This window comes from Rhizophagus irregularis, chromosome 5, assembly GCF_026210795.1.
Source record: "Rhizophagus irregularis chromosome 5, complete sequence".
Taxonomy (NCBI): Eukaryota; Fungi; Glomeromycota; class Glomeromycetes; order Glomerales; family Glomeraceae; genus Rhizophagus; species Rhizophagus irregularis.
The window spans coordinates 303,847-319,099 of NC_089433.1; the positions used below are offsets into that span (position 1 = coordinate 303,847).

At 23.7% G+C, this 15,253-nt stretch overlaps 1 protein-coding gene across 1 annotated transcript; it reads left to right on the forward strand.

Moving 5' to 3' along the window:
• Positions 1 to 7,304: 7,304 nt before the first annotated feature.
• OCT59_024643 (uncharacterized protein) lies at positions 7,305 to 10,780 on the forward strand (the record flags this gene model as incomplete). Its single annotated transcript, XM_066132971.1, has 12 exons — positions 7,305 to 7,434; positions 7,514 to 7,641; positions 7,719 to 8,189; positions 8,262 to 8,394; positions 8,575 to 8,723; positions 8,790 to 8,871; positions 9,097 to 9,245; positions 9,326 to 9,766; positions 9,838 to 10,059; positions 10,146 to 10,264; positions 10,403 to 10,705; positions 10,774 to 10,780. 12 exons carry the CDS (start codon positions 7,305 to 7,307, stop codon positions 10,778 to 10,780), a joined length of 2,334 nt encoding a protein of 777 aa, XP_065991574.1.
• Between the last annotated feature and the right edge of the window lie 4,473 nt (positions 10,781 to 15,253).

Consider the following 15,253-nt stretch of genomic DNA (forward strand, 5'->3'; position numbering starts at 1 on the left):
CAAATTTAAAATATTATAAATCACGTGATAGGGTGCAGTGTGCGTTCAAGGTATTATTTTTATTTTTATTTTAAGATGATTTGATCAGCAAATGCTAATTACTAAAGTATAAAAAAAATAATTTTAGTTCCCTATTACTGGCGTTTTGCTAATACTAATTAGTATTAATCTCACTTTTTTAATCAATTAATATTTATCTCATTTGTTATTTTTTCAGTACAATTATTATTATTTGGTTAAATTGAAGTTTACAGATTTTTGCGAGATTATATATTTTTTTTTAGTTGATTTAAAATTTTTCTTATACTTTTTTTCATTATAACATATAGAAAAAATTTTTGTAAATATATTTATTCAAAATAATCTTATTTAATGAAGCAAATATTAAAATTTAAGCCTCACATTTTCGATTTTAAAGAAAAAATCACTGTATTTATTTTTAATGAAGTGATACAAATAAAAAAACAATAACAATAAATAAAAAAGTTAAGTAAATTACAATGATCAAGAAGAAAGATGCTAATAAAAAATGAAGTAACAATGGAGTAATGGAAAGTAATAGAAGAAGAAAGGGAGTAAAAAAGAGTAATGAGAAATGATAGGAAACAAAAAGGAAAAATAGGACATGATGGATGATGAAAAAGAGTGATGAGAGATGAAAAGAAGTAATGGGAAGATAAAGAGGAGTGATGAGAGACGAAAAGGAGACGAAGAGAGTGATTGGAGACAAAAAGGAGTGATGGGAAACGAAGAGGAGTGGTGAGAGATGAAAAGGAGCGATGAGAGACAAAAAGAAATGATAGGAAGTAAACAGGAGGAAAAAAGAAATAATGGAAAATGAAAAGATGTAATAGAAAATAATGGGAGACGAATAATGAGAAGTAATATGAGGTGAAAAATAATGAGACTTTACTTTGAATCAATGTCAATTTCCAGTATGTGTTGCATTCTCAATAACAATTAATAAATCACAAGGGCAAACTCTGAGCAGGGTTGGTGTTTACCTACCTGAACCTGTCTTTACACATGAGCAATTATATGTTAAGGTTTTTATAGATAATGGTGAGAACTGCAAGACAAGAAACATTGAATACTGTGAAATATTTCATTCTATAAATAGATTTCACATTTAAAAATAACATTTTGTATGTATAACAATATTTCATATGTAATATTTTATATATAACATTCATACACAATTCACTTTTATTAGTATAAATATGTAAATTATATAAATTTATTAGATTATTTTTATCATACTGTAAATAATATTATTAAAATACTAAGCCTATTTCTAAAATATAGCTATACCATTGTTACTTTTCTTGACAAGTTTTATCCCCGGCGCAGCGCGACGGGTTACACCTAGTATGACAATAAAAAAAAATGATTATCTGAAAATCAAATAATTTATATTTCATGAATATTTTTTTTTTTTTACAAAATTAAGCGCCCAATATGAGAATCTTGTTTGCGTGGCCGGAATTATATAATAAAATGCAAAATAATATGTTTTTTTTCATATATAATTCACAGTGATCCATAAAATTACGTCTATATTCGTAAAATCTGATTTTTTTTTCTTTAGATAATGAAATTCCATAATGGCATGATAATAATCTAACATGAAAAAAGAATTTTAAGTTTAAGAAGTTTGAAAAAAAGAAACTCCTCAGTTCGTTATATGCTGAATGTAATCTATACTTACTTTAGTCAAATACCGAACCATTTCTAGGAAAATTTCAAGGGTAACATGAGAGAAGCTGCAAAAAAAAAGTGGTCTTAGTATGGTTAAAAATCATACTAATAATTCCTATGATAGGAGAAAGGTAAGCTAACCCTCCTCAAGGAAAGCCAGTTTCTCCTTAATGTTCCTTACTAGTCCGTTACTATCCATTATTACTATACTAAACTAAATAAAAGACAAAAAAAAATACAAATAATGACAAATAACCTATACTAAACTAAATAAAAAACAAAGAAAAAATACAAATAACGACAAATAACAAAAATAAAATACAACAAAAATACAACATATATTCATATAATGGATAATCTGTGGTACCCCTAGTAAGGCGACAATTATCATAGAAAGTAAGTTGCTGGTTGTCAACTTACCACTATAGCGAAGAAATTCAATATTATCAATATCCGTTCAAATTTATTTTCAATTTTTAAATACGTTATACGCTGAATGTAAAGTCTAAATAAACCGTCAGAAAATATCCAAAAAAATTTATATTTCATTATCAGAATATATGACATTATTATCAATATATAAAAAATAAACTAGAAAACACTTCATACCATGATACTTATTTTTTTTAGCGAAATATCAAAAATTTTAGGAAAGGTCTTAAGCCCTTTTCTTTACGTCTTCCTTTAGGTATGTGGGTTGTTGTGTGTAGGTTTGTGTGTGGGTTTGTGCGTAGGTGGTGTATGTTTTTGTATTTCCTTGCTCTTTCCCTTCCCGATCATAAATATTAAAAAGAAGTAAATAAGAAGTAAATAAGAATAAACTAAAAGACACTTTATACCATGATATTTTTGTTTTTTAGCGAAAATATCAAAATTTTAGGAGAGGTGATCGTAAATATTAAAAGGAAGTAAATAGAATAAACTAAAAGACACCTTATATCATAATACTTTTTTTTTTTAGCGAAAATATCAAAAGTTTTGATAGAGGTGATCGTAAATATTAAAAGGAAGTAAATAGAATAAACCAAAAGGCACTTTATACCATGATACTTTTTTTTTTTAGCGAAAATATCAAAGGTTTTGAGAGGGGTGTTCGTAAATATTGAAAAGAAGTAAATAAGTAAGTGTATTTTTAAAAAGAAGTTTGAAGTTTGAGAGAGCTTTTGAGGTATATTTATATCTTTTGAGATTTATCAGCGTAGTACTATAAAAAAAAGTAAAAAAAAACCAGTATCAGTAAAGGTTTATGCAAAAAAAAAATAATAACCAGTATTGTGATTGCAATCTACCTCTTTATGGCAAGCTTTGGATGAGTCATTATGAAGAAAAAGATGGATGGATAGATAAATTAATTATTGAGTTTCAATTAAACTATTAAACTATTATATGTATACTGAGATAAACATGCATGATCTTGATATTGATCATCTTTATTGATATTTTCGACAACCGGATCAATGGCGCAAGCCACACATCGGACTTTATTAATTCTCAATTGCGACTAAACAATCAGAAATATATATATAGGGGTCAGGTGATGAAAAAAAATTTTTTAATTTAAAAATAACAAAAAAGAATGTTTATTTAATTAAAAACGTCGAAATTAATGTTTTAGTAAACGTCGAATTTGACTTTTTTTTTAATTCAAAAATAACAAAGTAGTATACAATAAAATAAAATGTATCGTTATAGTATTTACAAGAATTCCTTAATTCCAAATAAGATGTTATAAATAATTCTAATTGTTTATTAAAAGTTTTTGTATATTAAATATTTAAAAATGAAAAATATACTGTATAATATAAATATGATGACAAAATATTTGACAACAATCCAATATTAAAGAAAATTAATGTCTAAAATTAACCGTTCATTGCTAAATAATTTATTAAAAAATAAACTGCTATCAAATTTAAGTTCACATTGGCAAAAAAAACTTTAGATAGATTATTTCAAGTAAAATTTACGCGTTTAATAAAAATAAAAGACGAATTCACTACACACCAAAATTCTTAGTCGAATATACCTGAAACTACCAATATGACTAACAGGTAGTTTCTTTTCACTCATATTTTCATAATAAATTATTTATAACTTCATTAGTTCATCTGGAATAAATTTCTCGTATATACAGTACACTCATTGTGCGAGAATAGTATATTCGTACAAATTAAAGAATTTGATTGAAAATTATTTCTGAATTTTCATACCTAACCTAATAAATTACAAATTGAATAAACCTTTGTCAAAACTTGCAGCTGCCGATGATTATACTTATAATTATTTCCGGTTTAACGTGACGTGTCCTTTTACCTTTTATATGTTATTTAGTATCTTTAGTATCTGAAGAAATATCAATAATAATTATGCAATTATAGTTTATTTATAGCTTAATAAAAAAATATCAGCATGATGAAAAAGCACGATCCTATTTGGTCTTTCAAAAATATTAGTAGTATAGTACTTAATAACAAGAAAAAATTAATTAGTAATAAAATAATCAACATATTGATAAGCAAGCTTATTAAATAATAATCAAGAGATTATTTTTAGTTTATTTTGCAACGCATCTATATAATTCTCTTAACGTTAATTCTCTAATTTCTAATTCCGATTCCAATTATAATATTAATAATTCCCTAAACTTGTTGCAAAAGTATTTCGTATTTCAATTTCAAGTACACATCTCCAAATTATTGGATTAATTCATTTATTTGCGATTTTTCGAGTCACGTCTGATATCTGACGCGCGTCACCTTATCGCACAATAAAGTTTCTATAGTAAACACTTATTTTATTAATGAAATTACTTCTTTAATATTCTATAAGTAAACTTACTGTATATATCACAATGAATTACACATATTATAAAATTTTATACTTATTTGTAAAATTATATATTGTAAATCTACTTGAAATACTTGTAATTTCTAAATAATTTTAATGAAGTGTTTTTCATGAGTTTGAGTCTAATCAATCTAATATTTAGGTAATTAATTTATTACAATAAGCACAAAGGCTCATGAAATGGGTTGGAATTGACATTAAAAAAAGATTATTTGATGCCCGAATCTGGTCATAAGACTTTTGATGTTGAACAAATTTCTGAAGAACGGACTGAGTCGAACCGGAAGCTTCTAAAAAGGATACCCGTGTGTTAATTGTTTGGTTATAACTTAATGTTATGTGACAAATGACGCGCGTCAGGACGTCAGGTTGTTCAGGGGATCACATTTTTTATTGTAAAACCTTTTGTGATTGGCCGTTATTCTAATACACCAATTGTTATAAATATATAAATTTGGCCGGAATTATGTTTAATTCTGGCCAAAATTGAAATTTCAATCGCATTTTTTTTCATGTGTATTCTTAAGACAATTATAAATTATGTCCTTGAATTATTATAATACTTTGTATAATAAAATTTAAAAATCCGCAGGATATTCGTAATTTGTCACATGACTTTAAAAAAAATGAATGACAAATCTACAGTAACTGTTTCTAGAAATTCATGGTACACAAACTACACAATCGACATGAAATTATTTAAATAAAGCTACGGGTTTCATTCCTTTCAAACTTAAAATTTTTTCCTTTTTTTTTATTTTTATATTAAAAATAACATGTCTTCAAAATTTTTGGCAGAATTATCTAGCGACTACGAAAAACTTTTTGAAACTGAAATTGGATATGATGTTATTATTCATGCTGGAGAAGGACAAAATTCGAAGGAAATTCATGCTCATTCAAATATTTTGTGTATTAGGTCTCAATATTTCCGTTCTGCATTTTCTAATGAATGGGCTGAGAAAAGAGATGGAAAATTTATTTTTAAAAAACCAAATATTTCACCTCAATTATTTAATATTATTCTTAGGTATGATAATAATTTTAATAATTTATGATAAATTTTTTTTATTCTCATGATTCAAATCTTTCTAATTGTTATATTTATTAGGTTCATTTATTGTGGAAATATTGAATTAAAGAATTTACAAGGTCCTGATGTATTGGAGTTGTTGATAGCTGTGGATGAGCTAAATATCAATTCGTTAGTTTCCCACATTCAAGAATTTTTGATTGAACATAAAACTGAATTTTTACAACAAAATCCAACTGGAATTCTTGAAACAATTTATCAACATGAAACATTTACGGATTTATGGAATTTTTGTCTTGAAAAAATTTGTGAAGAACCTAAAATTTTATTCAGCTCTGATAAATTTATTAATTTAAAAGCTCCTTTATTAGAATTATTACTAAAAAGAGATGACTTATATATGGATGAAATTGAAATTTGGGAGAATTTATTAAAATGGTGTTTTGCTCAACAAAATATTAAGGTTGATTCAACAAAATGGAGTAAAGAAGATATTATTAGAGTTGAAAGAGAATTATACAGATTTATTCCTTTAATTCGATTTTATGATATTGAACCTGCAGATTTCTTTTACAAAGTTTATTGCTACAAAGACGTCTTACCGCAAGATTTAATTCATGATCTTTTGGAATACCACATTGTTCCTAACATAAAACCTAAAACTAATTTACCACCTTCAAGAAAACCAAATTTAAAGTATCATCTTGATTCAACCTTGATTGAATCAAAACATATTCCTATTTTTGCTTCATGGGTTGAGAGAAAAAATTCTTCACATTATAATATGAAAAATATTCCATATGATTTGAAATTATTATATCGTTCAGATCGGGATGGAACTGACACTAAAACTTTTCATATAAATTGTGACAATAAAGGAGCTACTATTTGGGTAGCAAAAATTAAAGATTCTACACAAATAATTGGAGGGTATAATCCACTTGATTGGGATGAAGTTTCATATTGGAAAACTACAGGAGATAGCTTTATTTTTAATTTTACTGATGGAAAAAATATATCTACTTCAAAAGTAAGCTATGTTAATAATCGGGAGTATGCTGTTTTTTGTCATGATACTTATGGACCAACCATGGGCAATTTGCACTGCAACCTGAATGGTTGGTCTAATGTTAATCGGGGTGATGGAGATCGTTATCCTAATATAGGAATTCCAGAAAATAATTTCAAAGTAGAATATTATGAAGTATTTCAAGTAATTAATAAATAAAAATCAAATGTAGAAAATTCATTAATGGATAATTAACAAAATTTTATATTTTATTGAATTCATTCGAAAAAAAATTATGAGGCCACTATTAATAAAAACACTGCAATACTTTCAAGAAATACGTGTTACTAACAAAAAAATTCCCTATTTTATATGAAGATATATATAAAAATATTTATAAAATTTTTATATTTAATTTTATATGTATGTCGGTGAACGTTGGTCTGTGAAATGATTGAATGATTGCGGTAAAGTAATTATCGGTTAGTTAAACGCGATCCAATATTTTTTTTCTATATCCTTGTATAAAAATACGATGCTACATTCTGGATATGGATTTACATTTCTTTTTTTAAAAAAGTTCTAACCTTACATTTCGTAGTTCACCGAAAAAAAAAAATCAATAATAAATAGCCACATTTTCTTTGTTAACCAAATTTAGTATTGCACAATTTTTTCTCCTCCTATTTTTAAAATTTTTAAAATTTTTAATATTCAATGGAAGAACCTTTAGATTTAGGAGATTTGACCGTTGGGAAGAAAATTATTGCAGAAAATTTTGCAAATTGGACTAGTGGGAATAAAATAATTGATAATTTCATTCAAGAAAAGCAATTAAAATTCGAAGGTGGTGCATTATTTGAATGGATAACCATATAATGAGTTTATTGATATTAAAGAAATAAAAGATAATTGTTTAACTACAGCAATATATAAGACTGGTCCATTAAATTATGATATAAACGAAAAGGAATGGATAAAAGTATCATATGACAAAGTTGTATTAAGATATTTATATGACTTACAAAATATTACTGACGGACTTATAAATAAGGTATTGAATTTCTCTATTAATTCTATTAATTGATTAAAATACAAATATTTATTTATTTTTTTTTTTATTATTGATAGATCGAATCATATTTAGGAAAATATTTTAGTTATGGAATAGGAATATCACAAAATCCAGATACAAAAGTTTATATTTTGGTCTTTAACATTAAATATCTTAAACGTTATTGTGTTAAATGTGGTTATAAACATCCAAAGAAAAGTGAAAAATTGTGTTTTCGATGCAAATTTAATCTTAAAATTGATTTTATAAGCAGAACTAGTGGAAATAAGAAAATTGATGAATTCATTCAAAAAATGCAATTAAAAATTAATAAATATAATAACACAATGTTTGAATGGATACCATACAATGAGTTTTTTGAGATTAAAGAGGTGGATGGGAAAGGTAGATTTGTTACAGCAATATGGAAGGAAGGTTTATTACATTTTGATGATAATGAAAATAAATTGATAAGAAAGTCATATGAAAAAGTTTGTTTAAAATATTTATATAATTCATATGATATTATTAATGAGTTATTACGTGAGGTATTAAAATTTTCTATGAATTTGCATAAGGTAATTTAAAATATTATTAATTTTTTTTTCATATTTTGATAGGTTGAATCAAGTTCATCATATGAAAAGTATAATTATGGAATATCTCAAAATCCAGATACAAAGGCTTATATTTTGGTTTTCAACATTGGATATCTTGATCTTTATTGTGATGACTGTGGTGGTAAATATGAAGGTAAATATGATAAATGGTGTAAATCATGTCAAATAAATTATTTTAAAAATAATTTTTCAAACTGGACTAGTGGAAATGAGAAAATTGATGAATTCATTCAAAATAAACAATTAAAAATTAATAAATACAGTGATACAATAATTGAATGGATACCATATAATGAGCTCATTAATATTAAAGAGGTGGATGGGGAAGGTATAGCAATATGGAAGAAAGATCCATTACATTTTAATGGGATTAAAAAGAAAGTAATAAGTGAATCATATGAAAAAGTTTGTTTAAAATATTTGCATAATTCACAAGATGTTACTGATGAATTTTTGAATGAGGTATTTAAATTTTTTATTAACCTACATTGAATATTAAATCACTATTAATTCTTTTTATTTTGATAGATTGAATCATATTTAGCAATTAAACTTATCTTTGGTATATCTCAAAATCCGGTTACAAAAGTTTATAATTTAGTTTTAAATGGTAGATTTTTTGATATTTACTGTATAAATTGCGGCAAGTATTGTCATGAAAAATGGTGCAAAACATGCCAAATAAATTATTTAAAAAATAATTTTACACACTGGACTAGTGGAAATGAAAAAATTGACGATTTTATCCAAAAAATGCAATCAAAAATTAATAAATATGACGACACAATATTTGAATGGATACCATACAATGAGTTTATTGATATTAAAAAAATAGAAAAAGGTAACTTTGCTACAGCAATGTGGAAAGATGGTCGATTATATTATAGTAGAATAAGAAGGAAGTATAAAAGAATATTAAATGAAAAGGTTTTATTAAAATATCTGGATAATTCACAAAACATTAATTACACATTTTTGAACAAGGTATGAAATTTTTTATAATTTATTTTAATTATTAATTATTATATATATTAAAGATTTTATATTTTAATATATTTTAACAGATTGCATATTCAATTAATGAAAGTTATGGAATATCTCAAAATCCAAATACAAAAGATTTTATTTTTGTTCTTCAACCTAGATATTATTGTGAAAACTGTGGTGAAAAATATAATAACAAATTTGAAGTAGATAATAAAAGCTGTGCATCATGTCAAACAAATCATGAAAATCAAAAAATTAATGATTTAATTCAAGAAATGAAATTAAGTATTGATCATAACTCTAATACATTTAATATGATATTTGAATGGATACCTTATGATCAGTTTAGCAATATTGAAAAGATAGGTAAAGGTGGATTTTCTACAGTATATTCAGCAATATGGGAAGATGGCTTATTAATATATGATGGCAGTACTTGGAAAAGAAAATCAAATACAATGGTTGCTTTAAAATGTTTACATAATTCACAAAATTTTCTTGATGAATTTATAAATGAGGTATGAATTTCTTTATAATTAAAATATTTCATATTATATAATATAATATTAATATATTAATATTTCAATAGGTTAGAGCATATCCAAATCAAAAGATAGAAAATATTCTTAAAATATATGGAATATCTCAAAATCTAAATACAAAAAATTATGTCATTGTTCTTGAATATGCAGAAGGTGGAAACTTCAATAATTATTTAAACAGAAATCGTGAAAATTTTGATTGGTTTAATGGGTTAAGAGTATTAACCAATATTATTGAAGGTCTTAATAAAATTCATCAAAAACAAATGGTTCATCGTGATTTTCATATAGGAAACATATTATTTATGAATGATAATTACTATAATGCTTGTATTTCTGACATGGGATTATGTAGAAAATTGATGATATTAGTGATATGAGTATTTATGGAGTTATGCCTTATGTAGCTCCTGAAGTATTAAAAGGAAAACCTTATACTCAAGCAGCAGATATATATAGCTTTGGTATGATTATGTATGTTATAGCAACTGGAAGACAACCTTTTGCTGATTGTGCTCATGATGAGATTCTAGTAATAAATATATGTAATGGAATTAGACCTGAAATAAATTATCTAATTACACCAAAATATTATATTGATTTAATGAAAAGGTGTTGGGATTCAAATCCAGAAAATAGACCAAATTCTATTGAAATAAAGGAAATAATTAAATTATTTTATAATTCACTCGATCAAAAATTTAAGAAAAAAGAACAACAACACTATGAAATTGAAGAACAGTTTAAAGAAACACAAGAATCCAGAAAAAAACATCTTTTATCATTTAAGAACGAATCAACTACTCACATACAGGCTATTTATACATCTCGATTACTTAATCCTTTTACAAAAAATCTTTTGAAATATGACGATAATAATATTAATAATACAGTGGAAATTACTGATTTTACAAAGTAAGTAGCGTTTTATATCATATTTTTTATTAACCTTAACTGATTCTTTTTATTTTATATTATTATAGCTTATAATCATTTTCTTTAATTAATGGCCCAAAAGCTCAAAGTTAATGATATCATATGTTTTGAAGGATAAGGATATTTTCAATATAGGAGAATTGTCTTCATTAAACTAGAAAATTTACTAAACATTTTTATTAAATATTTATTTTTATTATTATAGTGTTCATTTTGTTGTAGACAAGAATTATTTTCTGAAACATTTTTAAAAATTTAAAAATGATGTTTTTGGAAAAAAAAGAAAGTTACTATCAAATAATCAAAGAATTTGGAATAACAAATCCATATAAATTCATAGTAAAATAAAATTTCAAAATCTTTTAATCAAAACTCATGTTTATTATAGTAATTGTCTATATCATCAATAAATTTAAATAATAATAAAAGATATTAAATATTATTGGTATGTTATAATGAGTTACTATAATATCAATTGATTCAAATTTTCATCATCTTTTTTTTTAAAAAAGATACAAATGATTAAACTTTGTAATTACTCATTCATTGTAAATTAGTCTATCATATCAAGATGCTTTGGATCAATTTATTTTTATGATCGGTTAAGGAAAATATTTTAGGCTTGTTAATGAAAATAGTTTTTACTACAAGAAAGAATTTTGGATAATTTTAGTATAAATACTATTTCTATGTAAAATTATCATACTGCAAGCCGGGTAAGTATTTTCACTGTATTTCCCGGAAAGTTTTATGTTTACGTAAAATCGATTTTCTATAAAACACTGCTCCCCATAGGTAACAATAGGCTATTATGGTATACGTATCCTCTTTCTTTAAGATATTCATATTCGATTCTCTTTTGATAATTAAAATATCAATCCTTTTACTTCAATTAAATAATTCGAAAATGTTATTCCTAACTTATTTTTATAATGTAATGATATTAATCGTGAATTGAAATATGCAAATCTCTTTATGATAAGCTCAAATTTCTTTGGAAAATACACTTTCAATTTTCTCCTAATATAAACAAACGGTCTGTTTCTGTTTAATTTTAAATTTGTAATACAAAACTAGAGTAACTTGGTAATTATTAGTGAGTTATAATCATTATACTGTCAGATTGACTCGAAAATTTTGGGTCGGGTCATCAAACGTTTTTATAATTAAATATAAAAAAAATTGATTTTTTTATTAAAAACGTCAGACTTGACGTTTTTATGATTAAAAAATCATTTTTTACGTTAGATTTGATTAAAAATCAAAAAAAATTGATTTTTTTGGTTAAAAACGTAAGACTTGGCGTTTTTGTAATTAAAAAATCAAAAAAAATGATTTTATTAATTAAAAATGTCAGACTCGACGTTTTTGTAATTAAAAAATCAAAAAAATGTTTTTTTTAGTTAAAAACGTCAGACATGACATTTTTGTGATTAAAAATAAAAAAAAATGATTTTTTTAGTTAAAAAATGTCAGACTTGACGTTTTTGTAATTAAAAAATCAAAAAAATGACTTTTTTAGTTGAAAAACGTCAGGCTTGACGTTTTTGTAATTAAAAAATTAAAAAAATGACTTTTTTAGTTGAAAAACGTCAGGCTTGACGTTTTTGTAATTAAAAAATCAAAAAAATGACTTTTTTAGTTAAAAAACGTCAGGCTTGACGTTTTTGTAATTAAAAAATCAAAAAAATGACTTTTTTTAGTTAAAAAACGTCAGGCTTGACGTTTTTATAATTAAAAAATCAAAAAAATGACTTTTTTAGTTAAAAAATGTCAGGCTTGACGTTATTGTAATTAAAAAATCAAAAAAAATGACTTTTTCAGTTAAAAAACGTCAGACTTGACATTTTTGCAATTAAAAAATCAAAAAAAAATGACTTTTTTAGTTAAAAAACGTCAGACATGACATTTTTGTGATTAAAAATAAAAAAAATGATTTTTTTAATTAAAAACGTCAGATTTGACGTTTTTGTAATTAAAAAATCTAAAAAATCAAAAAAAAAAATGATTTTTTTAGTTAAAAACGTCAGACATGACATTTTTGTGATTAAAAATAAAAAAAATGATTTTTTAATTAAAAACGTCAGATTTGACATTTTTATGATTCAAAAAATTATTTTTTACGTTAGATTTGACAATTTTGTAATTAAAAATCAAAAAAATTGATTTTTTTAGTTAAAAACGTCAGACTTGACGTTTTTGTAATTAAAAAATCAAAAAAAAATGATTTTTTAATTAAAAATGTCAGACTCGACGTTTTGTAATTAAAAAATCAAAAAAATGATTGTTTTAATTAAAAACGTCAGACTTGACGTTTTTGTGATTAAAAATCAAAAAAAATATTGGTTTTTTTTAATTAAAAATGTCAGACTTGATGTTTTTGTGATTAAAAATCAAAAAAATATTGATTTTTTAATTAAAAACGTCAGACTTGGCATTTTGTAATTAAAAATCAAAAAAATATTGTTTTTTTTAATTAAAAATGTCAGACTTGACGTTTTTGTAATTAAAAAATCAAAAAAAATGATTTTTTTGATTAAAAATGTCAGACTTGACGTTTTTGTAATTAAAAAATCAAAAAAAATGATTTTTTTGATTAAAAATGTCAGACTTGATGTTTTTGTAATTAAAAAATCAAAAAAAATGATTTTTTTGATTAAAAACGTTAGACTTGACATTATTGTAATTAAAAAATCAAAAAAAAAAATGATTTTTTTGATTAAAAACGTCAGACTTGACATTTTTGTTATTAAAAAATCAAAAAAATGATTTTTTTAATTTAAAAACGTCAGACTTGACATTTTTGTGATTAAAAAATAAAAATCAAAAAAATATTGGTTTTTTTTAATTAAAAACGTCAGACTTGACGTTTTTGTTATTAAAAAATCAAAAAAAAATGATTTTTTTAATTAAAAACGTCAGACTTTGACATTTTTGTGATTAAAAATCAAAAAAATATTGGTTTTTTTAATTAAAAACGTCAGACTTGGCATTTTGTAATTAAAAATCAAAAAAATATTGTTTTTTTTAATTAAAAATGTCAGACTTGACGTTTTTGTAATTAAAAAATCAAAAAAAATGATTTTTTTGATTAAAAATGTCAGACTTGATGTTTTTGTAATTAAAAAATCAAAAAAAATGATTTTTTTGATTAAAAACGTTAGACTTGACATTATTGTAATTAAAAAATAAAAAAAAAATGATTTTTTGATTAAAAACGTCAAACTTGACATTTTTGTTATTAAAAAATCAAAAAAATGATTTTTTTAATTAAAAAACGTCAGACTTGACATTTTTGTGATTAAAAAATAAAAATCAAAAAAATATTGGTTTTTTTTAATTAAAAACGTCAGACTTGACGTTTTTGTTATTAAAAAATCAAAAAAAAAATGATTTTTTTAATTAAAAACGTCAGACTTTGACATTTTTGTGATTAAAAATCAAAAAAATATTGGTTTTTTTAATTAAAAACGTCAGTCTTGACATTTTTTGTTAAAAAAATAAAAAATGAAGAAAAAACGTTTTTGCGTTATTTTTTTTATAATTTTATATGGAAAAATGCCAAAACGTTTTTTTCTTAATAGTAATGTAAAAAAAAAGTTTTTGGCATTTTTTTTAATAATATTATATGAAAAAACGCTGAAACATTTTTTTTACAATTTTTTTATTTTTTTGCAATATTTTATGAAATTTTAATGATCAACAAAAAAATGAAATTATGCAAATATTAAATGATGCAACAATTTAACAGGGACTTTTAGTGGCACAGGAAGAGTTTTTGCGAAAAGTTGGCATTAGAAGTTTTTTTCATTGTCATTGACATTGACATTGACATTGACATTGACATTGACATTGACATTGACATTGTCACTGACATTGACATTGACATTGACATTGTCACTGACATTGACATTGTCATTGACATTTTTTTTTTTTTTTTTTTTTTTTTTTTTTACTGGTTAACGAAAAATTTATTTATTATAAAAGGAAACATTACAGCACATGTCATTAGTTTGATAACAGTAATAGAATAAATCTACATAACAATAATACAAAACTAAACATCTAGAATATACTAAAAATTACTATATTCCTGATGAACCAGGATAACTAAACAAAAATAAGAAAAAAATAAAAAAAATCAACCCATTTGGGCGAAAATAAAAGAACATATTTAAAAGATAAAATAAAATAAAATAAAAGAAAAAATTATTTGAATAGTATACTGATTAACACGAACTATAAAATCCAACGGTTCTATATTAAAATATATATTATTCAAAAGCCCTTCTACCTTTTGATAGACTTTATGATTAATATCTTTTTTAACTATATTATTATCATAACTATAATGTTTTTTATCTTCTTTAGTAACACCTAAACTTTTTTCTTTGTCTTTTTGTAAATCACATCTTTCGACCCAAATCTTATGTGTAGAATCAAAGACGAAATCTAAAAATTTGACTCCAGTTTCGAATAAATGAACTTTAGTCATTTTAATTTCTTGTCGTAAGAAATCAGCTAATA